Source organism: Neolamprologus brichardi, chromosome 6 (genome assembly GCF_056152115.1).
Source record: "Neolamprologus brichardi isolate AB-2024 chromosome 6, ASM5615211v1, whole genome shotgun sequence".
Taxonomy (NCBI): Eukaryota; Metazoa; Chordata; class Actinopteri; order Cichliformes; family Cichlidae; genus Neolamprologus; species Neolamprologus brichardi.
Window position 1 is genome coordinate 2,622,651 of NC_142109.1, and position 27,902 is coordinate 2,650,552.

The 27,902-nt window shown below is 40.5% G+C and overlaps 1 protein-coding gene across 1 annotated transcript in view; it reads left to right on the forward strand.

Moving 5' to 3' along the window:
* Positions 1–27,902, forward strand: part of slit1b (slit homolog 1b (Drosophila)) — a 79,452-nt gene that overhangs the window by 42,656 nt on the left and 8,894 nt on the right. The window contains exons 11-32 of the mRNA XM_087841475.1: positions 1,861–1,932; positions 2,690–2,761; positions 4,867–5,010; positions 5,103–5,266; positions 6,306–6,329; positions 6,454–6,598; positions 7,581–7,655; positions 8,006–8,149; positions 8,756–8,899; positions 8,987–9,153; positions 9,314–9,452; positions 11,221–11,289; positions 12,093–12,164; positions 14,804–14,875; positions 15,106–15,177; positions 20,484–20,647; positions 24,899–25,023; positions 25,329–25,423; positions 25,683–25,822; positions 25,939–26,032; positions 26,237–26,374; positions 27,660–27,888. Of these exons, the coding sequence (XP_087697601.1) occupies positions 1,861–1,932; positions 2,690–2,761; positions 4,867–5,010; positions 5,103–5,266; positions 6,306–6,329; positions 6,454–6,598; positions 7,581–7,655; positions 8,006–8,149; positions 8,756–8,899; positions 8,987–9,153; positions 9,314–9,452; positions 11,221–11,289; positions 12,093–12,164; positions 14,804–14,875; positions 15,106–15,177; positions 20,484–20,647; positions 24,899–25,023; positions 25,329–25,423; positions 25,683–25,822; positions 25,939–26,032; positions 26,237–26,374; positions 27,660–27,888 (2,560 nt within the window). The remainder of the gene's footprint in view (positions 1–1,860; positions 1,933–2,689; positions 2,762–4,866; positions 5,011–5,102; positions 5,267–6,305; positions 6,330–6,453; positions 6,599–7,580; positions 7,656–8,005; positions 8,150–8,755; positions 8,900–8,986; positions 9,154–9,313; positions 9,453–11,220; positions 11,290–12,092; positions 12,165–14,803; positions 14,876–15,105; positions 15,178–20,483; positions 20,648–24,898; positions 25,024–25,328; positions 25,424–25,682; positions 25,823–25,938; positions 26,033–26,236; positions 26,375–27,659; positions 27,889–27,902) is intronic.

Below are 27,902 nucleotides of genomic sequence, written 5' to 3' on the forward strand. Positions count from 1 at the left end.
CTGTATGGACAGCTAGATGCTGAAGTATGATAACTGTAACACTTGCAGTCATTCCAGTGTTCCAAAAACAATACAAAATAAAAACACCGGCCCACTTTAATGGTAAATGGACCTGTTCTTATATAGCGCTTTTCTACTCTTTCTGAGCACTCAAAGCGCTGTACACAACTTGTACATTCACCCATTCGCACAAGCACATTTTTCTAAGTGCTTTCTAAGGAACATTCACACACACATTCATACTCCAATGGATGCATCGGAGAGCAGTTAGTATCTTGCCCAAGGATATTTGGCATGCAGACTGGGGAAGCCAGGGATCGAACCACCAACCTTCCGATCAGTAGATGACCTGCTCTACCACCTGAGCTACAGCCACCCCTTTAACCCCTGACTATGGCACACGGTGTTGCCTCTTTGATGTTTTTTTATGCCACTTTCGCTGGTGATTAATACACAAACGAGACTGAGTGTTACTGTTTAGGCTCAAACAGGTTTGATGTTTTAAGACTCGCTGTGACATGAAGTAACGACTCCCCTCAAATATGTCAAAGTAATGAGTCTGTTTTCAAAATGTAAGGAGTAGAAAGTACAGATACCTGAAAATTTGACTTACAGTACAGTAATAAAGTATTTGTACTTTGTTACTTCCCGCTGCTGATCAGCCACTGGCCCCCTCCTAAACCATACCTGCACACATGTGACCCATTTTAGTCCACTTCATTTAATTTTTTTTTGCTCCACCTTTCTTTGTGCAGAGTACTTTTAAAGTCAGCTATGCCAACTGCAGCAGGCTACAGAAGCTCCTGCCCCTGAGCTCCAAATCAGCCAAAGCCATTACATTTTTTCTGCCTCCAGAGGGACAATGCTTCAGGGAAAATTTTAATGTTCTAGAGTCTGATTTGCCAAGTGGATCTCTCTTTTCTTCTGTCTCCACCGCTCGCTGAGCTGTGGGTTTCCTGCTCAACAGAACATACAGCCCCAGTGGAGTTTCAGCATCGAGGAGCATTTGATTTATATCAGCCTGCACAGACACAGAGTCCTCATTAGAGGCTTTTTAGGGCCCTTACATGATACATCAAGTGCATATCCATGTGATGTGATGTATATGTTTAAAAAATGCTAATCTGACCACAATAATAATGTTCCTGGCTTCTTGACCTTCTGTTTCACTTTTATTTCTGTCTTTGCGGTTTTTGTTACTTCCACTGTTGCTGTTTTTCTCTTCTTCCTCTTCTTCCTTTGCCCATTTCCCCCCTCAGGCATTCTGTCTCTCTCCATCTTTTTCTCTCTGTGGTTTTCCTTTTCCTCTTAATCTTATCCTCTTTCCCCTCCTTTGCCCTCTTCCATCATCACTGCGAGACCATCCCGAGCACCGGGAGGGAGGGAGGGGGGTTTGATTACATTACCAGGCAGGTTTAAGTGGTTCGTCTGAAAATTTATCATGACAACTGAACGACTGACGTGTGGCAGCAGAACAAGGATTTTATAATCTAACATATTATGGTTTAGCATGCCAGACCGAATCAAAGATATAAAAACCTCAACTTGGCCAGAAAAATAGCTCCTCTGTTCTGACATGAAAAAAGTGAAGTTCTCTTCAGTCGATTCAGAAAGTGAGGTTTCTTATTTTTATAGGTGATTTTTATATAACCTGCTTTCATTTAGAGATCAGAAAAGAGAACTGTTAAAGTGCTGCATCACTTTTTTGCCTTTAATCCTTTAAAAAATAACAAATTATTTGCTGCTTTTGGCTACAACAAAACAAAATCTGCATACATGAGTTTTTTCATTTTCTCCCCAAAATAAATCGAATCACTAAGTATTTAAAAGTGTTGGGCATTCATTGTCTTTCATTCCCAGTGACCTGAGCAACAACCAGATATCTGAGATCGCTCCTGATGCTTTCCACGGCCTCCGAGCTCTCAATTCACTGTGAGTAAGCACTCTGCATCTGATTGTGTAAACTGTTGGGTGTGTTGAGAGTACCAACACGTGTTTACATGTGTCTGTCTACTTTATTGGCTATATCTCCATATGTGCCCACTGCGTCCATGTGTTTAAGCATCTGTTGGTATGAATAATTTAAAAGTGGCGCCTGCTCACTGTACAGAGAATTCTCATGAAACATCAGGACATGCAAACAATCACAGCAGGCGGTCGGCCAGCATCATTGCTGAGTGTGTGTATGTGTGAATATGTTTGCGTGCATATACTATACACGACAGCAGTGTGATGTAAATGTCTTCTGAATAAGACTTACTTTTGTGTTGGCGATGCAAATTTTGGGGCGATCGTGGCTCAGAGTTGGCATTTCTTCTTGTAACCGGAAGGTTGCCGGTTCAAGCCCCGGCTCGGACAGTCTCGGTCATTGTGTCCTTGGGCAAGACACTTCATCTGCCGCCTACTGGTGACGGCCAGAGGGGCCGATGGCACAATATGGCAGCCTCGCCTCTGTCCGTCTGCTCCAGGGCAGCTGTGGCTACAACTGTAGCCTCCACCAGTGTGTGAATGTGAGAGTGAATGATTAGTGGAATTGTAAAGCGCTTTGAGGGCCCCGAAAAGCGCTTTATAAATGCAATCCATTATTATTATTAAATTTTGAACAGATGCGTCTTAGTAAGTGTTAACAGACTGATGAAGCACTTTTGATTGCAGAACACAGTTAAAGACTTTTTTTGTTTGTGTGCAGAGTTCTGTATGGCAATAAGATCACTGAGCTGCCCAGCGGAGTGTTCGATGGTCTGGCCTCTCTGGAGCTGCTGTAAGTCCAAACCACAACATGCATATATTTGTCTGAACTGACTGTGTTTTAAACAAATCCATATGTAGTTTTTGCTAAGTTAATTATGTAAATCTGCTTGTCATAACTGACTTGAATGCCCCCTTTGGTAAAACACTGCTGTACCTATGATGAAGTAGGTAAGGTACCACGAACGAGGTAATTAAGGGAATCATTTGATAATAGTTGAGAGGTGGAGCTCAGTATGATGACTGAATAATCTGACAGTTGTCGTCTTTCCTGAACATTATTTCATTTTTTTTTTTTTTTTAGTAAGTATTTGAAGATTCCTTGTGGTAATGTTAAACGGAGAGGAATCTGAAAGTTAGGGACAGACTCATTCTGGAGACATATGCATAGACTTCAATGTAGTTTTGTGGAAAAAAAATACTGTGTGTGTCCACACATCTGCACAAAATCCAATTTTAAAAATCTCAGTCATTTTGTAATTGTACAAATGTGCATTTTTTGACACTCACAAGAACAACAAAGACGTTTTAAGGAGTTTTACATCAGGCTCCTGGTGTAATTTAAAATACCTCCCTCCTTGTTTGGTTTCTTATTTTGGAAAATTCAGGGCTCCAATTCTGGGCATAGAACACAAAATAGCACTGCAGCAGTTTTGTTTTTAAAATGTTTTTAATAATAAGAGATATTCAGATGCTGGTGATGAATCAGCTCATCATGATTATGTACACTACTATAGAAAAGTCTTGTTAAGCCACTAAGCCCCAAACTCACCTGTGACTCATAGAAGCATAAACAGGAACCTAATTTCAGGGATGACCCAATTCAATTCAATTCAATTCAATTTTATTTATATAGCGCCAAATCACAACAAAAGTCGCCTCAAGGCGCTTCATAGATACAGAGAAAAACCCAACAATCATATGACCCCCTATGAGCAGCACTTTGGCGACAGTGGGAAGGAAAAACTCCCTTTTAACAGGAAGAAACCTCCAACAGAACCAGGCTCAGGGAGGGGCGGGGCCATCTGCTGCGACCGGTTGGGGTGAGAGAAGGAAGACAGGATAAAGACATGCTGTGGAAGAGAGGCAGAGGTTAATAACAGATATGATTCAATGCAGACAGGTCTGTTAATACATAGTGAGTGAGAAAGGTGACTGGAAAGGAAAAACTCAATGCATCATGGGAATCCCCGGCAGCCTACGTCTATTGCAGCATAACTAAGGGAGGATTCAGGGTCACCTGGTCCAGCCCTAACTATATGCTTTAGCAAAAAGGAAAGTTTTAAGCCTAATCTTAAAAGTAGAGATAGTGTCTGTCTCCCTGAATCAGCTCATCATGATTATGTACACTACTATAGAAAAGTCTTGTTAAGTCACTAAGCCCCAAACTCACCTATGAGTCATAGAAGCATAAACAGGAACCTAATTCCAGGGATGAACCAGTGTTGCATCTACACATACCACAACTTAGAAAGTAACCTGTTTTAAAATTGTATCTTTAGACACTTTGTTACTAAAGTGTAAATTGATGGATTTATTTATAAGGCTTTTGTACCCAGGCACTCAAAACACCTTATACACCTGTTCACACACATTCAACAATCACTTTTTTTTCTAGCTCTAAGTGCTATCTAACATTCACACTCCATCGAGCTAATCAGGAACAACTGGGGGTTGTCTATGTTGCCCAAGGATACTTTGGCAAGCAAACTGGAGCAGCAACTTTTCAATTTTTAGTCGACCTGCTCTTTCTCCTGAGCCTCAGCCAACCACAAGCAGCCTGTTACAGGCATCTTTTGCAGGCCTAACAAGGTGATTCCTAGATAGCTATTAGCTGTTAACTTGGCAGATATTAAGATAATGTGCAGCTTGTTGTTTGAAACCTTGAAGAAACTGAACAAGTGGAGGACAAAAGAAGAAGTGGTTGGCCTGAAAAACTATCTCCAGCAAATGGAGAGTTTGTGAAAGTCATGTCCTTAATAGTAACAAGAAAAAAGGCTCACTATCAGGCAAAACATAGAAAAAGGGTGGCTCAACACTTGCACAGTACTGCATGTTAGATGATTTATTCAGAGTATTTTGTTATGATAATTAAGTGTGTCTACTGTATTGCTTCAGGTTGCTGAATGCAAATAAAATCCACTGCATCCGAGCCAACGTGTTCAAAGATCTGGAGAACCTGGCTCTTCTGTCGCTGTACGACAACAAGATCCAGAGTTTGGCCAAAGGCACCTTCAGCTCACTGCGCAGCATCCAGACACTGTGAGAAAATACATGCGTGCTATTTTAAGTTCTGTTACACTCTATTCAGTCTGATCTGACTGATGTTGTTCCCTTTTGTAATTTCTCACCAGACACTTGGCCCAGAATCCCTTTGTGTGTGACTGTAATGTGAAGTGGCTGGCCGACTTCCTGCGTTCAAACCCCATAGAGACCAGCGGTGCACGCTGTGCCAGTCCTCGCCGCCTTGCCAACAAACGCATCGCACAGATCAAGAGCAACAAGTTTAGATGCTCTGGTCAGTCGGTGCCCTCTGTGTGTGTGTGTGTGCGTGCGTGGGTGTGTGACTGGATGACAAAGATGGAAGACACCACGAGTGTGAACTGAGACGAGGAGTGAAAAGTCTGGATATTTTTGCTGCATCTGATAGTTTAAGACTGCCAGGCCTGGAAAGCTAAGCGCAGCTTTGCATTGGCTGTATCCCAATTCAGGGTCTGCAGCCTTAAAGGCCGCATTTTAAGGCCGAGTACGTCACCGCGACGCGACGAAGGCTGTCCCAATTCGAATGCTGCTCGAAATGCGGCCTTCAAATGCGTCCTTAATTTCCCTGAATTTTAAGGACGTGGCGGCGTAGACTTCGTGGCCCAACATATCCCAGAATGCATAGCGCGGCAGTGGGTGTGGATAATTTTGCCGAAAAAAAACGGTGGATGAGGGGCGCCTGAAGAGTAAACTTTAAGTAAGTACTGAATATTATGTCACTTATTTATGTGCAAATGTTTAATAACGAAGAACATTAAAACATTCCTGTTGGCCACATGTCGGCAAAGTCATGTGACATTAGTGACGTTTGTACTAAGTTGGTTTTAAAGCCTTTACTTTAAAATATACGCCGTTCAATAGCTGAGCTTAATCTTACAGACAATGATCAAAGCTCATGTAGAAACAAACAAACAAATGAACAAAAGATTTTCTCCTTCATTTCTGTCAAACAAAGCTGTATGAAACGTTTCCAGCTTTTAGTATCATGGTTGCTAGGCAACCTGGGCAGCGCGACGGAGGCTAGACCGTCCCATTTCACAAGCCTCGCACTTCCGGCCTCTTTAAGTACGCGGCCCTTGAGGATCGTTGAGGCTGCGTACTTTAAGGCTGCAGACCCTGAATTGGGAAACAGCCATTGTTTCAGTCCTCCTTTCTGCTGTAAGTGTCCTGCTGCCACCTACAGCCAAGTCAATTATGTGACGTGTGTGTGTCTGTGTGTCTGTGTGGCTATTGCTCTGTTGAAGCGTTCACACATTTCAACTGACACAGTTTTGTTTGCTTACTTTTCGTGACAGCCAAGGAGCAGTACCACATCCCAGGTGATTTTGTGTTTGTATATTCATATATATTCTGTGTATGTGTGTAGTTAGATACATCAGTCTCTGATTGCCTCTATGTATCAGTAAGAACTTGTCTGTCTATCCTCTCCACATTTGGGTCCAGGCACTGAAGACAGACGTCTAAACTACGAGTGTAACAGTAAGCCAGTGTGTCCCGCTAAATGTCGCTGTGAAGCCAATGTGGTCGACTGCTCCAACCTCCGCCTCACTAAGTTCCCGGAGCACCTGCCGTCCTCCACTGAAGAGCTGTGAGACCCATGCCCAGAAACACACAACCCACGTTAATAATATTCCATGCAGTCCTGGATTGCATATGCCAAACAGACTTTGCTGCAAATGTTCCAGCGCATGAGGGCTTTTAAAAACAAAAGTATTATTTACCTTTGACCAAAAGAAGCACACAGCTAATTCACCTTATAGTTCACACCCTGTCATTAATGGTGTGGATGGGAGTGCCTGTTAGTGCACCAGCCTACTGCCACTGACAGGCGAATGCTTCCATCTCCACAGTAACAAGCCTATACAGTAATAGTTGGTGGGCGTGGTTATTTTTGAAATAAAATACTTGCTATGTGAACCTGCTTTTATACAACATGGTTTAATGATTTTTTTTCAAATGTTTTTTAATCAGCCAGGTCACAATTTTTGAATGAATGAATATTGCTGCTGATGTTTTTTTCAAATGTCTTCTTTTGTACCATAAGGTCATCTGGTCACATTCTATGTAAAAGACGTGGATATCACTACAGACGATCTTTATAACTGGGGAACTCAAACGCTCCAGATGGACAAATAGCACTTTGTTCCCAAGGAAAAATACATGTGGTTTTTGATTTTGGGGTCAACCGTCCTTTGAGCATTACGTTGATGATGATGATGAAATTTGTCTTTCCGATGTATTAGTCAGCTGTCACATAATTTATCTGGAATAAGCTTATATTTAAAGTGCATTTTAGTTTGGGATCATTTAGGATTCATTGTTCTCTATTTACCCTCATATAGTCACACCCACACAAATTCAAATACATGCTCATACCCTGCACTGAACATACAAACACACACTGTGCCAAACTATGTCTTGGATATCCGTGTTGACATGTGTATGTGGATTCCTGCTGCACGGATGAGCACTCAGCACAAAACATGCACACATACCAAAGTCACTCTTCCCCTTGTGATGTTGTTTTCCTCCATCCTCTTCTCTGTGATCTCTCTCTATGATTGTCGCAGGCGTCTCAACAACAATGACCTCTCCGTGCTGGAGGCCACAGGAGCCTTCAAGGGCCTGTCACAGCTTAAGAAAATGTAGGTCACCATGAAAAATGACAAATACTGTGATGAATGGCTGCTCCATCTTCAAAAGAAACTTTCAAGAGATCTTATCTTCTGGCATTTTCCAAGACCTTAGTGGGAAAAGGGGTTTGGAGAAAACTGTATGTAGTGACTTTGCATGACTGGATGTTATTAGAGAAAATGCGCAGCTTCATGTAGAGTGAAAACACTGGACACATTTTCAAAGTAGTAAAGGTACTAAAAGTTGTGTGAAACTTTTAAGGCTGAATGATCCTGCTCAGTTGGGTTTCTGGCAATGCTGTGAATCTGAACGAGCTGTCAGGAAGCAGCTGTTATGTTGTGTGTTATCCTTCTCACTTCAGTAACCTGAGCAACAACAAGATCTCAGAGATTGAGGACGGCGCATTTGAGGGCGCTTCCTCGGTGGTGGAGCTCCACCTGACAGCCAACCACCTGGAATCTGTGAGAGGGAGCATGTTCAAAGGCATGGAGGGCATGCGCATGCTGTGAGTTTGATACATACATAGAATTAGGTCACTGTGTATACTAAGCTCTCAGCTTTATTTTTAGGGGTTCAACGGTTCAGAAAGTTGCATCACCTTTGAGAATAACAACAACTCTACTGTGCAGTCCTATTTTCAGGGGCTCAAACATAGCTGGACAACTAAAGAAAAGACTGTTTCACAGACAGGTGTAGTCTTTAGCTTTTGTTATTTCTCTGTGAATTGAGCATGAAATTCAAAGTCTGGCAATCGCTGTTGCTGTGAACTCACAATCTGAGCTCAACAGTGATTTCAGGCGCAGTGAAATGGGCCATCTTCAGGCTTTAAAAACAAGCCAGAAACATCAGAGGGACAGAAGAAGTTCATGAGTGGCCAAATCAACAGCTTGGTGCACTGAAGGGGGAAAAACGTTAAGAACAGAAACATAAAAAGCAAGAAGAAGCGGCTGAGTTGATCTTAACCCAAAGGAGCTGCATTTACCTTGCTGAAGATAAAACTAAAGGATGAAAGCCAAAGCTCATTTTATTTATCTTATGAATACGAAAAATCATATTTGAGGGAACTTTGCATAAAACATGTCTGTCCTAAAACGTCTCTCTCGCTGTGTAGGATGCTCAGGAATAATAAGATCAGCTGTATCCATAACGGGAGCTTCACCGGGCTGACCAACGTCAGGCTGCTCTCCCTGTATGATAACCAGCTGAGCACCATCCTCCCTGGAGCCTTCGACACGCTGCCCAACCTGTCCACACTGTTAGTGACACACCCACAAATACGTGCAGACACACTCTGTTTGTTTCCATTTATCTTACCTACCTACCATGTCGGCTTGTCCATCAGAAACCTCCTGGCCAATCCTTTTAAATGTGACTGCCGTCTGTCCTGGTTTGGGGCGTGGCTTAGAAGTCGGCGAATCGTGACAGGGAATCCTCGCTGTCAGGGGCCCGCTTTTCTTCGAGAAATCCCACTGCAGGATGTAGCTGTGCCTGACTTCCGTTGTGAGGATGGTATGATTGGCATTTTATGTATAAGCAGAAATCTAATAAGTGTAACAAGCATCGCCTAAAAATGCACGACAGCAAAGTTGTCACGCCTTGCAATTTTTTTCTGAGAAGCCATTGAAAGGTTGTTGTTTGCTAAGTGAAATTTGTCCCCCCGTCTGTTCAGGCGCTGTGCTCGAGGACAGCAGCTGTGGTCCGGGGCCTCAGTGTCCCAGCCAGTGCACCTGTATGGACACAGTTGTGCGCTGCAGCAACAAACATCTGCAGACTCTGCCTAGAGGACTGCCCCGCAACGTCACTGAACTGTGAGTCTGACTGCGCGGCCAAGACACAAAATGTTATTTCTTAATTTGCTTTGAACATTTAAACTGCAAAACTCACTAAAATTGTCAGGCATCACAATTCTATATTAAATAAAATATAGAATAATTAAAAACAGCCATAGTAAATAATGCAGTCTTGCCAGTTTCTGTGTTGGACTAAACTGACTCGTTCAAGTTTAAACAAAGGAAATGAGCTTCATTTTTTCAGTGCAGATAAATTGATTCTACTTAATAAAGTCACAGATTTATAGTGTAAAACAGGCATATACAATACATATATGTGAATTATCTGTGGTATTACTGTTTTTCTGTAGTAACCAGGCTTTTTATAGCAATTGTGGTTTTCTTATTATTAAGTGTCTCCCTGAAATTAACTAAATTCATTGAGCCAGAAAAAAATCGGGAACCTTGTGACTTTGTAATTATGTCAGAATTACTCGTGTATTTGCATGGATGTTATTTACCAAACAGGCTTTTTTGCAGATGTTGAAGTTTGTGAGGTGTGATGGACCGAGCAGTGAAGGAAACTTAGGCACAAGTTAACCTCTTAAGCCCCAAGCCTACCTGATCTCCTGCCTTTTGCCCCCGTATCAGGGGGCGTTGGGGCTTAAGAGGTTAAAGTCCAAAAAAAAGATTTTTTATTTAACCCAAAAAACATAATTAGTTAAATCATGCAAAAAGAATCAAAATCTTGGGCCCATAAAAGAGGTCAAAATAACAACACTCTACTCAAAGTTGACAACACTACTGATAACTCAAACAAACTGACCTAACTTAACGAGACAAAGGGGAAACTTAAATAGTGGCTGATCAGCCCACAAAAACAGGAGAAGGGGTAAAACACACAAAACCTAACAAAACCTAACATAATGAACTCCAATTCCCCCCCCATGGTCCCGGGTTATGGCATGAACCAATTTGTAGTCTTCCTTTAAAGCTCGCTCCGCCCCTTTTCCTCCTCTTGGCTCCTTAATCAAGGGACTGGAACAGCTGCAATTAAGATAACTCAGAAAACAAAAGATTAATCACACATAACAGTGTAAACTAAAATGTGCGCACTTATTTTAGAATGCAGTGTTATGTGGATATGTGAATTAACTCTAAACCAAAACCAGTTATTTATTGTCCTGTAAATTAATTCCTATATTTAAAGAAAGACAAATGTGAATGCGATGTTACTTATAAGCCTCTACACTAACATGGTGGGTATTACCACTGTGTGGCTGTAAGTGCAGCCATCACATGAGGGCTCCTAAACAAAAGTATTATTTAGCCTTGACTTTATTTTACCTTATTCCCTTTTACTGTTTACATCTACCAACCAAAAGAAGGCCGTCAAACACAAGGCTCAGAGGCCAGAAGTGGCCCGGCAAAGACTCCAGTCCACTGGATGACATTGGAAAACTGTGAACTTTGGAATTTTCAAAACCTGTTTTACAGCTGTTCCTACTGATAAAAACCTCACACATGCCAATACATACTACACCAAATTAATTAAGTAATCGATAAATAAACCATTAGAAAACATCCTGTTTTCTCAGTCTAGAATAGAAATGTCTGTTTTTTACAAAGGGTCGTTAATGCATAGTTAAGCGAGCTTCTTTGTTCTGGCTCACTGAAGATTGAAGTGTGGCCTGTGAGTTTGACATCCTTAACTTAGAACCTTATCTTAGAATTTGTTTAATAAGCTCTGTGTGTTATTATTGTTCTGTAGAAATGCACAACAGATCTTTGTGTTTTGTCCCCTCAGGTATCTGGATGGTAACCAGTTCACCAGCGTTCCCAAAGAGTTACCTGCTTTTAAATACCTGCAGCTTGTGTAAGAAACACTTGACTGAATCCTTCATTCACCCTCACGCGCCTCCTCACACTCAGTTTACCTACAGCTACATCTGCTACCACACATGCTTACAGCCTCTTATATTGGTAGTGAAAGCACTTTTCTTCTCTTCCACCAATGAAAACATCTACTACAGTGAAGAGTACATTCTAGGCGAAGCACTGAGGTTTAGATGGTGACCAGTGACCAGCCGAAGACTCGTACCTCATTTTTAAAAACAAAGGACGGTCAAAGATTCTCAACACACAGACTGAGGCACATTTTAGACCAGCTAACTAAATGATCCTGACAATCACACACTGTTAGAAATGCAGCTGAAATCAGAAGCCAAAAAGAAGAAGCAAAAGTAACACTGGTTGCAGAGCAGAACCAAATATGAATGAAATTGTTTTTACAATTTTTTAAAAAGTTTTATGAAGAACATGTGACACTAATATCAATACCTTCAAAGGAAATTTGAGAATAAGGTTGCACATTTTGTATGTTTGAACACTTGTACAGTTGTTACAAAAGAAGCTGCAGACAAACTCAGTGCTCAGCATCTTCTATTTGTATAGTCATCCAGCAGGGGGCGCTGTAGACTGTGTAGTGAATTCAGTAAAACGCGCACACAGCTGAGGATGATGTGATCGGTTCACTTTAATAATGAGCAGCGTTTTAGTTTTGTGTGTTACTATGTTACAGTACGTGTGCTAGTGTGTTTGCGTCTGCATGTGTTGTGCAGTGGGACCTCTGCAGTACTCTGTGTGTACACTGACTCAAACTGACCTTTGCCTTTCCAGTGATCTGAGCAACAATAAAATCAACTCCCTGTCTGACGATTCCTTCTCCAACATGAGCCAGCTCACCACACTGTGAGTTCATACACACAACTGTTCTTGGTCAAGTGTTACAAGACAAATCAGCACATACACAGAGGGCATCGGAAAGATGTCAGCTCACTAAATCACTGCTGTTACAAAACAAAATGCTGAAAAAATGAATCTCTTTGAGAAAAATATTAGCTTATTTTAAATTTGATGGCAGCAATAAATCTGTTTACTACCGTGCAGCGTCCGGTCTGTCTGTAAACATGTGGAAACTTCTGGGAAAGTTGCCATTTTTGTAGCTGTGGTCACTGTGATATTGGGTTTCATGATGCTCCAAATGTCTTTTCCCTTTGTTAAACATGTGGACTGTCAGTTCAGCACTCAGGCTTTTCTACTATGAAGCCATGTTTGTCAAAGGTCAGCTGTGTGGGAAGCAGGAAGTGGACCCAAATGCACTCAGGAGTCTGAATTTAAACCCAGAATCCAACTTTAATGCTGATACTTCACTGGAATAAAAAACAAACTCAAAAAACTGCCTTTCCTCATGTCCAAGCAGCCAGATACATAGGTACTAATGCACCCGTATACTGTCAGAGACGCAGTCCTTTTCTTTAGTCACAGCACCCAAATTTATTTTAGAAGAATTCAAAATTTTGATTTTTCTGACCACGGAACAGTTTTTTTTCCTTAGTTCATTTTAAATGATCTTTGGTCCAGAGAACAAAGTGGTGATTGTGGATCATACCACATCTCTACCACATCACATCTTCTCCTTCACATTATAGACCTTTATCCTTCATGCAAAGAAAACTGTTCACTGACCAAGCCCAGCAGTGATGACAGAATTAAGCCTGTTTCTAGTGTCCCGAGCATCCAATTAATTCATTTTTCAGCCTTGTCACATGCACGCAAAGATTTCTCCAGATTTTCCAAATCTTTTGAAATTATTATGTACTGAAGGTGATGTGATATTCAAAGTCTTTGCAAATTTACACTGAAGAACATTATTGTGAAATTGTCAGAAACAGAAATTTCTGATCATTTGAAATACTTTGATATCCAGTCATGTTACCAATTAATCCAGTTAGTTGGAAAATCCATCTGTTTCTCTTTTTAGTACCACTTGTGTTTCCAATCTTATGTTGCCACCATCTTTTCTGAAATGTTTTTGTGGACATCAAATTCTAAACGAGCCGATATTTTTCTTAAAATGGTACATTTTCTCATTTTAAACCTTTGATAGGATTTCTGTGCTCAATTATGAAAGAAAAGTGGGTTTATGAGATTACCATGTTGCTTTTATTTATTTATTTTTTAAGATGTAACCCCTTTAAAATGTGGTGCGTTTGGAGAGACAGATTTTTAAACGCTAGAATGCCCCAGGCTGCCACAACACTGGAGCCTTTGCTTCACACAAAGCAAAACAAGAGTAATATTTTGAACTTTAAAAACAAAACGTTCTTCTGGTTTGCAACACATGAAATGTAATGATATTGTTTTTAGTGCTTCTCGTGTTAAAATGAAAATGCTTGTTTTCAAAAGTTCATTTCTTCCCAAATCATGAAAAACCTAAAGTCGACCAACTAATGGGGTTAAAAATATTTATTTCACCCCTGAGGAAAGGTCATTGGGTTGTAAAAACCAGACATGGCAGTTGTCAGCACATTTTACTCTGCTTGTGTACAAAGTGGAAATCTTACCCTAACAGAAAATTGTGACCAGAGAAAGAGTCTTGGAGGTCATCAAAAAAAGATTTAGTCACTGAATTTCCACAGCATGTTTCAAGGCCAGAAGTTCAATGAAATGATTTTTGTTTTGGGCCTTAAAGTCTGTTTAAAAGTCCCAAGCAGAATAAAGGTAGATAGAAATGTGTTACATCTCATAAAGCACCTCGAGTAGACACAGTAGTCAACATTGGGTGGATGTGAAAACTTCAAGTTTGAAAAGTTAAAAGGAGTTAAAAACAAGCAATCTTCCCAGACCTCTGTTTTCCTCTCTTCTCCTCTGGTTGATGCTAGAGGGTCCAGACTCCAAATCTTCAGCCAAACTGTCACTGTCCATCCATTCATCCATCCATTTTCTACTACTTATTTGGGTCACAGGGCAGCAGTCTAAGCAGAGATGCCCAGACCTCCTCTACAGCCACTGCCCTCAGCTCTTTCAGAATGAAACCACTACGTTCACAAACTAGCAGAGAGACAAGATCTCTTTACCACGTCCTTGGCCTGCCCCAGGCCTTTACTGACAGGCTACTGAGGAGCTCCAGCATCCTAGTCACACGCCAGAACTACTTAAACTACTTAAACATGTTGATTTGCAGGAGCAGTGGCTTTAGACACCCTGTGGAGGAAGCTAATTTCTCCTACTTGTGTCTGCAATTTTATTCTTTCTTAGTCCACTACCCACAGATCATGGCCATAGGTGAGGATAGGAGTGTAGGTCTGTCTGATCTGTCTGTGAATCTTCAATTTCACTCTCGTTCAACTTCCAGTGCTGCAGCAATTTATATCCATCCATTCATGCAATAACTGCTTATCCAGTTCAAAGTCACAGGGGGCTGGAGCCTCTTCCACTCAAGAGCAGTCAGACTTTACCAACTGCTGCTGTGTGGGTTGCATTGTGGAGTAAAACACACATCAGCTTTGGTTCTGCTGCATTTAATTTGATCTTTTCTTCTCTTCCAGGATCCTCAGTTACAATGAACTGCGCTGTATCCCTCCTCTGGCACTGGGTGGCTTGCGCTCGCTTAGACTGCTGTGAGCACACACACACACATGCACACACACACAGTATCATACTTGCGACATGCCAAACCACATCACTGTCACTTCTTTGCTTTCTAATAAGCCATCATCTGTTTTAGGACTTTAAATGTCCCTCTGTTGTTGAGGTGAATGAGAGTTGCTGTCAGAGTCACTGCGGTCACCGAGTTTTCAGTTTAACTATTTATAACCTTTTCTGACCCGTAAGTGTATCTGTCTTCCAGCTCTCTCCATGGCAACGACATCTCTGAGCTGCAGGAGGGTATCTTCAGTGATGTGGTCTCCTTGTCTCACCTGTAAGTCTTTATAAATGCAGTCACACATCACACACAGGCTTACAGTACATACACAATGACAGCACCAACTGGCTGCAACAGTAGTGGGGTCTGTCCTTACTGACAGAATGAGGTCTGTGTGTGTGTGTGTGTGTGTGTGTGTGTGTGTGTGTGCGCGTGTGTGTGTGTGTGTGTGTGTGTGTGAGAGAGAGATGCATGTTCATTTCCCTGCTTTTATGGTTCCACTCAGATAAAGTCCAGTTCCCAGAGAATGAGTGGTTTCAAGTGAAGTGGTTTGCTGCTGGATTTAATTAGCTCAAGAGATCCATTGCTTCCCATAGCTCTATTGATCTGAGGCCTGTGTGTGTGTGTGTGTGTGTGTGTGAGTGAGTGAGAGAGAGAGAGAGAGAGAGAGTGCATATACAGCATAATCATCTTCATGCAAGTATGACACGTGATGATCTGCAGAGATGGTGGATAGAGGGAAGAGGCAAAATGGAGATGGCTCGAGAAGGGCAAGATAAAGATAAAGAAGGAAGGAAAGAGAAAGATGATTAAATGTGAGCAAAAAGGATGTAAAATGAGGTGGGGGGGTATTTTGACTTCTGAAGCATGGCATCATCTCTGCAATAGGACCTTGCTGACTCCCAGTATGTAAAGAGAACAAATTGGGCTGTAAAGTGATCTCTCGTCACTTATTCCGCTGCAGAAACCGACTTAAGCTTTGCTCTGTGATGATTTCTTAATTTCTTGAGGTAGAGCCTGCATTTGAATCCTTTGTGAATTTGCAGCAGTGCGCTACCTGAAACATAATAGCTAACATTTTGCATTAATAAAAAACCCCCAGTAAGGTCTACAGAAAATTTTGAATTGCACCAATTCTGATTTTTCTCATTTTCTGTCATGGATAAGGTGGTGGTGATACGGTGTATTACCACTATATCACCATATATGGTGTAATGATAGATGCATAAATGGATTCTATGATGTCACTGAGAGCAGACAGCTCTGGCTGAGCAGAGGTCTCACTCACCTGCTGTTCAAACCCTCTGTTTGCAAGTTATGGCCAATAAGGAGACAGTAGTTGCAGAGGGAGGGTGAGGAGAGCTTTAAACGCTACTTTCAGACAAAGGATGAACTGTGGGTCTGCACCAAGGCTCCATAAATGATAAATAAATGTTATTCATGATGCTAAGTTTTAAGTAATAAACTTTAATTTGGCCTTCGAGAACGTCTCTATTGTCTATTGGTTCTAGTACTTTACTCTACTGATTTGGTACTAGAACAATGCAGTCTTAACAAACAGCATGAAGAACCCCCGTCACCCTAAAGATCCCCATAATGGGGCCAGGCTTTATCTAGTATTCAAGCACAAGTCACACGTTAGTGAGTTTGAGTGAAGAGGCTTCCTATTTCAAAAACCAAAATGGAGCAGATTTATTTTTCATTTCTATTTCATTGAATTTGATTGAATTGCAGATTTTCTTTTACATTTTCAACTACACGAGTGCTACAGTTCACTGCTGTAAGGGTGTTTAAATCTCACTACGGGCTGGTAACACATTGTCTTCATTGTTTTTTAAGTGTTTCTGAGCCATAGAGTCCAAGGGATTTCAGGCTCACTGTGGCTTTACAATTGCAAAGCTGCTGCTGAAAGTCTTTTTTTCTGATCGAAAATTAAAAAAAAAAAAAAGTTAAATAGGCCAGAGCTTAGGAGGTTAATCGACTGATAAGAATTGACTTTTCTCTCACATGACTTGAAATGCTCTGACCCTATTCTGTGTCATTGTGGGAACATTTTTGCATTGAGTAGTATTTGATCCCACATTTGTCTCCAATTATTTCATCAAGTGGACCGCTCATATATGAATACATTTTTAGAATTTCACGAGCCTGTCAGTATGTGTGACACTGTCTCTGTGTGAGCACTGAGGTCTGAGAGCTCCACCCTGTGGCTTTGAAAAATATTGCAGCACATTTTATTAAAAGTCAACCCTCCTTCCTGTCTGATATCAGCTCATTCGTCCCTGTTTTCACTCATTTTAATCCCCTCTGTCTACGTCTTCTCTTCTGCTATATTCTCCTGATACTTTCATTCTCCACTTCATAATCCTACTTTTTCTAAAGTTATTCATTGAGAGCGCCTGCAGTCACATGAAATAACAATGGCTGTTTTCTTTTCTTCACATGCATACACACAGTCAACAGACAAAAATCTAGGTCTCGGATTTCTATCCCAAGTAAGCTGTCATTATCACAGGAAGTTATCACGCCAGGTTCATTTCCTTTCTGGAATGTCTAAAAGCAAAATCACTCCAGATCTTACTGTGAGCTATGAAATGGCTTTAGCCTTATTTCTAAAATTTAAATCTATACAAAAGCAGGGTTCATGGTTTTATTAAATCAAATCAAATCACTTTTATTGTCACGTCACATTGCAGGTACACTGGTACAGCACATGTGAGTGAGATCCTTGTGTGCAAGTGTCACAAGCAACAGTGGTGTGAAAAAATACAAGAAACTTAAGAAACAAGCCAGATGTAAGAGCAGGAATGTGAGAATTATAAGAATAAATATATGTACAATTATAAGGATGTATGCACATTACTAATATGTATGCCAAGTATATAAATATATATACACACACACATATACATATGTGTGTGTGTATATACATCTATGCAAAATATAGAGAGGTTAGCAGTTTGAATATTGTGCAAAGAAATGGCACATATGTACAATATGGAGTCCATAGTGTTGAAGTGACAGTGAATTATTAAAAGGATTTCAAACATATGACATCATTTTTTGAAACCTTAAAAAGTTTATTGTTAGTTCTCATCATTAACAAACAAGTGAAACAGTTGTGTAATGCTACAAAAAAACCAAAACACCTGGTGAAACATGACCAGTGTTGGGGAGTAACGGAATACATGTACCGCCGCTACGTATTTGAAATACAAAATATGAGTAACTGTATTCCGTTACAGTTACCGTTTAAAAAGGTGGTATTTAGAATACAGTTACTTTGTTGAAATAAATGGATTACACGGCGGTACTTCCCTGTTTCATATTGTGGCGGGTCAGGACTGTTTGGGTTTTGTTTGACAGCTACATTCTGTTGTTCCAGGCGGCAGCGTTACGGTTGCCATGGTTACAGGGTGACGCTCTCTCTCTCTGCGTGTTTCCTGGGTGAGAGAGCGCCTGTTGTTGTTGTTGTGCTAAGCTAATAGGCAGAATGCTACAGGTATAGCTCTAAAGAATGTAGCATCATGGGCAGTGTAGTCTGTGCTGCAGGGAGAATGGACTGCCATACCCGTTATGTGTCTGTGAGCGAGGGAGGGAGAAAAAGAAAAAGTACGAGCTGTCATCGAGCAAAAACGGGAGCTGGAAGCATGTAAATAATAATAATAACCACTGCAGCCAAGAAGAGTGCCTGACAAGCCCAGTTGTAAGTAAGCTATTAAGACTCGACTGTACACCGTGTTCGTGTTTTCCTCCAAAAACAATAAGTTCCGTTGGAGCAGCTTTTCAACGCCTCTCTCTGTCTCTGCTAGCAAAGTTGACCCAGACAACAAAGTAAAGCTAGTTTTCAGCTACAAGCCCGACACAGAACCCACCGTATTAGCCAGAGGTCCCTTTACTACGGTTCGGAGCCGCGGACCTTCAGTAACAGTAATAAATCACAGCAATAGTACATTCATGTAGTTGTAAACAGCATGATAATATATTAAGTAATCCAAAGTATTCAGAATACGTTACTCTCATTGAGTAACGTAACGGAATACGTTACAGAATACATTTTGGGGCATGTATTCTGTAATGGAATACATTTTAAAAGTAACCTTCCCAACACTGAACATGACACAGCTGGTTAGTAACAGATCAGTAAGAAGCAGGAGTATAAGAGCATCCCAGACAGGTAGAGTGACCTGCATTTGAAAAAGTCTTCACCAGTAAAGAGTGCCTGGGTCAATAGTTCAGCAGCGATTCTCACTGTAAAACTACAAAGAATTTAGAGATTTCATTCCCTACAGATCATAATATCATTAAAAGATTCAGAAAATCCAGACAAATCCCCCCACACTAGAGACAAGGCGGAAACCAATTTTGAGTGGTCGTGATCTTCAGGCCTTTGGGAAGCCCTGCATTAAAAACAGACACAAGTCTGCAGGATGTGAATCAGTCTGTATTAGTTTACACACACATGGGCAGCCTAACATGGGCAGAGACTGTTACAACACGCTACGATGGATAAATGTAAATATGAGCAGAAACAACTAGAATGTGAAAGCACTGTCAAATACATTTAGGCAGATCAAATTGTTCCAGCTGTGGAGTGTGTAAATGTCCACAATATTAAGTATTGAGAAAATACGCTTTAAGTAGGGAGAAGAGTCTGGGGAAAAATGTTAATATACTCCTCCCATGGGTTTGCCACAAGTCCATCTGCATGCCTCAGGATCCTGAAGGTGCACAGGTCCTGGAGAAATGGCAGATTGCAGTCTGTCCTTGGCAGTGGCTTCAGAGTACCAGATGGTGATGGAGGAGGTGAGGATGGAGGTGTAGAAGTGTAACATCAGTGTCTTTGGCAGATTGAACTCTGTCAGCTGCCACAGGAAGTGCCGTCTATTGTGTTTTTTCTTTTCTGTTTTTGCAAAGGTAGCATCAATGCTAAATGATAAATGTGCAGTTAGGAATAATACAAGCTGTAATCGAAGGTTACAGTCCTGGATCACCTTGGTTATCACATGTGGACACGAGGTTAATGTCAGGGAGGTGCCAAAGTGTATTCTGTGTGCATTCCAGCAACATTGCTCCATTAAAAATATGTAAATAAATAAATAAATAAAGTATCAGTGCCTGCACTCAAGATCTGTCACCCATTTTGACATTCAGAGCATTAGAAAACAACAAAAACCCCAAACTGTGGAGCAGCTAAACTCCCACATCCAGCAAGAGTGAGGATAACATTTCACTTTCATGTAGGAACTGGACTCCTCACCTACCAAGCACTTTAACAGAGGTATCAAAAGAAGAGGCGATGCAATGCAGTGGTTAACTGGTTAAATCCAGCATTAGTATAGTGTTCCAACTGTTAGAAAAGGCGTGTAACTCTAAAACCTCATCGTTCTAAACATCACTCTCCTTTTTTCTCTTCAAACCTTACCACTAAATCCAACTTTTGTAGTTTCTTTCTCGCCTCATTATTCTCTTTTCGTGCCTTCAGCGTACTCGCTTCTATTCTCCCATCCTTCCTCCAAAACCTGTTTTCTGTCTCACTATCTCCATCAGTGAGCTGACTCTTCATCTGCTTATTTCTTCAGAGCAATTGGAGCCAACCCGCTGTACTGCGACTGCCGTCTGCTGTGGCTGTCAGAGTGGGTGAAGAGCGGCTATAAGGAGCCTGGTATCGCCCGCTGTGCTGGCCCCCGCGGCATGGAGGGCAAGCTGCTGCTCACCACGCCTGCCGACAAGTTCCAGTGTGTAGGTAAGCTGGCAGTGAAAAACATGCGCACCTTACAGCAGCTTTAGTTTTATGTCTTATGAGCATCTCGTAAGACTTTGTAGCTGAATAAAATATTTTACTTGGTTTATAAAATTGCTCTTTCACCAAACTGGCTTAGCATTCAATCTAAAACTATTCACATGAAACACTAATATAATTTGTTGTCTATAGGGTGAATTGTAAAGAAAACAGAGTTAATTGGCTATTTCCATCATATATGATTTTTGCCATTGAATTTGTATAATGATCAACGCCCACATACTGTTACTTGCTTACTGATGATATTTAATGAAAGGTTTTCTTTTCTGTTTGACCTTCAGAGGGTGTTGACTGCTGTTACTCCCACACACTAACAGCTAAAGACACTATAGTGGATCGTGTCTTTGACTGTGAAGTTAAAGTATGCAGAAAATTGCTTTAATAAAAATGTGCTAAATTTTGCTGGCAAGCTGTTTGTTTTAGACTCACAGCCTTCACAAACACCAAATATTCCACAATGAGCAATAATAATTCAAAATTAAATTAGAGTTAAATTAAATTAGTAAAATCACAATTACAGTTTTAATTATTGTTGATTTCTTTAAAAAAAGAATAATTATCGTTTTTACTAAATGTAGTAATAAATACATGTTTTGTATCCGTATATATGTATAACAAAACGCAAACTTTTATTTCGCTTTAAGTCAAAGTCCAGAAACTCAGAATCACCAAACTAAATCCATTACCAACAGCAACCACAGGAGAAAACAACAGGTATAAATACACACAGAACACACTGCGGGATAACAAGGGGAGTGGAAACAGCTGGGCAACAACAGGTGAAACTAATTAATGATAATGAAACCGGTAAAGTAAAAGGCTCAAGGGACATGAGCCAAAATAAAATGGGAAATATAACAAGAGAGACCCTAACAAAGAAACAGGGAGACTACAACTAAAACCATAAGGAATCAAACATATCAACACGTTCTCACTCCCAAACCGTAACATTTTACGCTAGGTGACAAATCGTCAACATATTACGTTTTCGGCTACCCACCACGTTCCTAAATGACGACCTCGGAAAAATGAGGAAATATGAGAACCGTATGGACTCAATCTACACATGTTCGCTCTTTTTCTTCAAATCGCTTAGAAACACGCTATTTAACATCATTAAAGTCCTGGTTAAGATCAGGAAAAAGGTTATGGTTAGGGCTAGGGATAAGGTTAGGTTTAGGGCTGGAATACAGGGCTGGAACGTCGATTACTGCGGGAGCGTCATTGCACTGGATTTCAGCCATAACCCGCCGCGTACCATAAGAACGCCGAAGGTCTCCTTTTGCGTTCCTTAGGAACGCCCCGGGACGTGACAAAACGTCGGCATGTTACGCCTCGGGAGTGAGAACAGGCTCAACATATACAAACAGATCAGTTTATAAAGGTATAAAAATGCATACAAATTAAAAAGTTGACAAATAGTCAAGTTAAAAATATCCATAATCAATATCAATTTTATTAACAAATGTTAATAAAAAGTAAAAACAAAACAAAAACAAATGCTCATGACATCAAAAAATCATATTCAGATGAACAAATATTGACCATTTAACATTTAAAAAAGGAGTAGGAGTACGCAAATCTATGTTTAGCTCATCATACATACGTTTATCTCCTTTGATTAGACAATCTGATAATACTATAATAATATATACACTGGAAAATATTCTAAAACAGTCTTTATACAGTCCTCTATAATTATTACCAACACCTATCCAAAAGTATTGCTTTCATATGTCATGTATGTGCTTATCCATATTTAATGTAGAGTACAACCATATAAATATTACACTCTGTCCCATCCACAGGCCTTTTATAAGAGTTGTTTGTATAATATTGAAACTTATTTATATTTGTGCATCTTTTCAAACCTTCCTCCAAAGACTGCTAAACACATGCTCGTCATTGTTGTCAATGTTTGACATTGATGATCCACACATGTTTTAGTGTATTAAGAGTGTATTAGCCTGTAAATTTGAGTGTTTTTTGGCTGTGTTAGGCTGCCAGTCCTTTAAAGAGGACATGCCCTGAACTATAAGACATAACAATGATAAATCACATGTTATTTTAAGAGTATATTATTGTCATAAAACAATTAACTGTACGAGCAAACTGTTTTGGTAGAAGCTGTAACTGGTCCATACTGAAGCTTGGTATTTTTACATAGTGATCCATGGTGACTGAATCACTTTTGGAGCAAGCCTCAAGTGCAGGCTTAATAAGCTTTACCTAGGCACTGATGATTATTTACAATTCTAAATAATCATCAGTGCGTAGGCAAAGATTACTGGGTTTTAGAATAGAGTTTGAAAAACAGGGACGTGTCTACATAGGGGGCACCGGGTGGCCATAAGGACTTTTACACTGTGGTGTTGTTACTTTTATATAAGTAGAGGATGTAAAACCATCTTCCCGCCTTTATTCAGCTATAATGCCATCAGTATTAGGGCAAAGGGGAATACACAAGAGTCTGAAAAAATGTTAAGCCAATTCTCATTGCTTAGTGTATTTGTGATAGAATTGTTTGATTTCCCATGGGGCATCCCTAACCTGTTCACATCAAAAAATCTTGAAGTCGCCCCTGGTGAAATAATCGTCTCACTGATATTTGACAGCATACGCCATTTTTAAATCCCTTCTATGCCTTCGTTGCCCTTTTAATGTCTATTTAATCTGTTTCTAGAGGTTTTGCTTATCTCTCTTTGCAATTTTATACTCTCTTTGTTTTTAATTTAATCTCCTTTCTTGGAGTATCTAATTTGTTTGCATTTGTCTTGCCTTCACTGTTTGTTGTTTATCTTTTAGAGCAGAAACATACTAATACAAATATTAAAACAAGAATTTGTTAAGAAGGTGCATTTAATCATCATCAGCTGGTAATATCGCTCAGATGGCTTTATTTGTTAATCAACATTTGACTTTTGAATGACTTGTAAAGCAGTGGATAGAGGTTAGGGATTCAGATTTCTGCTATGTTTTTCTCTAGCCTTTTTCTGCTTATCAAAAAAACAAACAAAGCAAAACTGCTGACTTAAAGTTGTGAAATAAAAGGCAACAAAGTTACTAAGAGGAACAGCAACTGCTGTAAACAAGAGTGCGCGGAGTTAAAGTTTAATTTAAACATGGCAAAAGAGAAGAGGCCCCAACATCATCAAGCCCAGAGGTTTTATCGCACTCTCCTTCTGGTGTGAACATAGTGTGAATTTCCCTTCAGTGGCTTCCTATCAGACTTTGTGTGCATTAACACTTTAAATGATGTATTTCTAAAATACTATTGCACATTAAAATTTATTGTGGCGGTTCACTCTAATTAATTATTTCTCACACCTTCTGTGAAGCCTTTTGCAAACAGGGTGGAGCTTCTCTTGTCATAGCACAGGAACCATTTTTCATTTCACTTCTTACGAGTCTTGCACATAGTAGGAAATGTCACTTCTGTAAAGAGTGCAAACAAGCAACCGTTTAATAATTTGTCACTTGTCATGCTGGCACACAGTAGGAGTATCCAAAATAATAAAGTAGATATAGCTTTTTTGTATTATATTAACAAACAGTGGTTATTGATGCGTCTGTCACAGCTGTTAGTGGATCTATTTTGAACCCAATTAGTCACTGTGTCACAGCCTCATAATCCCAACAGGGTTCACATAACACAAAGCTGTTCTGCACCTCAAGTTTTTCTGAACTTTTGCAGCGTTGCAGAATGATCACGTAGTCAGTCCAACCCAACACTGTATCTCACATATGTGTAAAACTTGCTATAAATCAGATGCAGATACTCTGGCCTGTGTGCTCAAACCAGAGTCGTGTCAACCAACACACCAGAATACAAATGTTCCTCGGGCTTTTGCCAAAGCAGAGCAGTTTAAATAAAAAAAAAAACAGATACAACATAATATATGTTTTTCTTTAAAAAGAAATACATGTGTTTCATTCTGATTGATTCATCTAACAGCAAAATAATTCATTATAAATAAATGTATCTGTTTACTGTGCACTGGACTGTGCACCAGAAATAATTATATCTGGACATTAAAGAAAAATAAAACCATAAATGTTTTGTTTCTAAATTTAGGATTGGTCATTGCGTCTTGCCGGTGATTGATACATTTGTGTATTTGTCATGTGTGCCTCACATGTGTGTTAAAATGACTTGTATAGATTTTACAGCTGTGTATGTTTGTGTAAAATCAGGTCCGGTGGAGTCATCTGTTCAGGCCAAATGTAGTCCGTGTGTGTCTTCCCCCTGCCAGAACCAGGGCATCTGCAAAGTCCACCACACACAACAGTACACCTGTGTCTGCAAGTCTGGCTTCACGGTATGCAACTGTGTGTGTGTGTGTGTGTTGCTTGTTGCAGTTTGAGTTTGATGTTGTATTGTTTTCTTAAGCTTTATCATCAAAATATGAGCTCTGGCAGTCCCACAGTAATATATTTACAGAGCTAGATCTGATGTTTAAAGCCACTGATCCAATATTTTATGTGTTCATGTGTAGTCTGTGATTGTTTTGAGGTCACATCTGTCTCTGATAATCCCATCCGGTTACTCAGCTTGGCCTGATCTGTTTGTCTATGCTCATCAAAAATATGCTGTCAATTCAGTTTGCATGCGTGTGGTGTTTAGGGCAAACACTGCGAGACTCCAGTCGATGCCTGCGTCAGCAATCCCTGCACCAACGGAGGAACCTGCCTGAGTGATGAGCAGACTAGAGGATTCAGGTAACAAAGATTTGGTGAAAGTAGCAGAAAAAACCTCTTTATCAACCCCACCAACAGATTTGGTCTAGTGGATGGATGTGGCATCATGTTGCAGAATGAAGCCCACCTGCTAAGATTCAAACATTAGTATGCTCAAATATATACCATGCTAATAAACGTTTGATATTAGCGCGTTAATGCATTTAGCACATGGAAATATTTGAATTTGTCTAAATGTTTCGTCCTCATAGTCAAGTTTCTTCTTTTGTTCTTTTTTAAGCTGTGCATGTGCTTTTGGTTTCCATGGCACTTTTTGCGAGGTGAACGTGGACGATTGTGAGGACCATGGTTGTGAGAGTGGCGCCACCTGTGTCGACGGAGTTGGCAACTACACCTGCTTGTGCCCTCCAAACTACACGGGTACAAAAGCAGCATCTGAATATTTATTACATTTTACAAACTGTTCACCTAGAAAAATGCTGCCTAGCTGATCCATCACAGTAACATATCGAGGATTCCTATTACACTTGTCTTAGGTCTGCTGTGTGAAGAAGAGGAAGGCGTTTGCTCTCCAGGTAGAAACCCCTGTCAGCATCAATCCACCTGCGTCAGCACTCCAAACGGCCCCAGGTGAAAATGCACACACACACACACGCGCGCACACACACAATTACTTCAGACTTGGCTAAGTTTGGGATCCCAGATGAGAGAGAAATTACGGACACATGCAGATAAACATATACAAATTTTTTCTAATGTTTCAATTGACTTCCCCAAATCCTACACCATTTGTTAATTAGTATTTATGCATATTTGTGTGTGTTTGTGTTCCAGGTGTGTATGCATCCCAGGGTGGGTGGGGCCAGACTGCGGTATTGATTATAATGAGTGTGTGGATCATCGATGTCAGAATGGAGCCCAGTGTGTTGACCATCTGGACGGCTACAGCTGTGTTTGTCTGCAGGGATACAGGTAGGGGTGGGTTTTAATAATCGATTCATTCGTTAAAATCGATTCTGGCTTGGATAACGTGATGTCGATTCATTAAAATCCTGAATCGATTTTTTTATATAAATGTATTTTGCCCGAAATTTCAGAATCTCAGGTGAAATGTCACAAAAGTTTGACAACCACCAAACATTTAAGACAGTAAATGAGAGCAGGAACACGGCTTCTGCACAAAGACATAAACACAAAGCACGACCCGCAGATCAGAATCGAGATGTCGCCTTTCTCACCCGACGGCACGGACACGGCTCGCTGATTCTGATGTTTCGGCAGGTCCGCACTTTGTGTTTACGCCCTTTTTGCGCTGATTCTAAAGCTGTTAGTTTTATCTCTCTCCAAACAATATTGACCGAACCAGCAGCAAAAGAAGATCCAAACTACACTTCACATAAACATCGTCATGGATTCCTTCTGACTTTTGCTGTTTTGCTTCTACCACGATAAAATCACACTTCATGCACAGCTCTCTCTCTCTCTCTCTCTGTACTTCAAGAACAGTTTCCCGTCTATCCCCGAAATCTGTTTTCTGCATTATTTGCTTGCTTGTTACGCACAAGACTACCGTTATTTACAGCGCTGTCGGCCGATGGTTTTTTTTACCTTTTACTTACTTCCGAAAAGAAAACCTAATTTCTGCCGTTCAATACTGAACAAATTTAAACTTTTTAAAATTATGCAAACTGGAAAACGCTCAGCTGTGTCTCTAATAAAACCGCTGTAACTTCAGAGGTAATGTTCATATGTTGATTAATGGTTTTCTTTCGTTTTTGATGTACTGCAGAATATTTGTATAAAATCCCAGGCCAGGAAAAATCACCATGTTTTTCTGTGTTTCAGCTACTTTGACACAAAGGCATCTGCTGTGATGCTCACACCTTTGATAAAGTCTTGCGAGTGTCAGCTTCCTTTTTATAGATACAAAAATATGTAAATGTACTGATCTGAATTATAATATTTCTGACTGTCTGAGGCAAAATTTCCCAGATTCAAATCGAATTGAATCGAATCGAATCGAATTGAATCGATTCTAGTAATCAGTGACGATACCCAGCCCTAGATACAGGTGCTGGCAACCTTAAAAAACATTGAACTGTGCAGATACAAATCTAAGAAACTGGGTACTGTGAGTTTCCTTTATCATCATAAGACCATAGTGCTGGTTTGATTATCATGGTAGGAAGTGGGATCATTGTATTTCTTTGTATGTCACGTCTGATATCCTTTATTATGACCTCTTTTTCCTCCTCAGTGGTGAGTTTTGTGAGGTGGCCCTTCCTGCCCCGCTGCCTTGCCAGCTTGCTCAGTGTCAGAACGGTGCCCTCTGTGAGGAAAAGCTGGGGACTGCAGTGTGTCAGTGCCTGCCAGGCTTTGAGGGTCAGAACTGTGAGAAGCTGGTCAGCGTCAACTTTGTTGACAGGGATTCTTATGTTCAGCTTCAAGATGTCAAAAACTGGCCTCAAACGAACATCACGCTACAGGTGAGAACATGCTC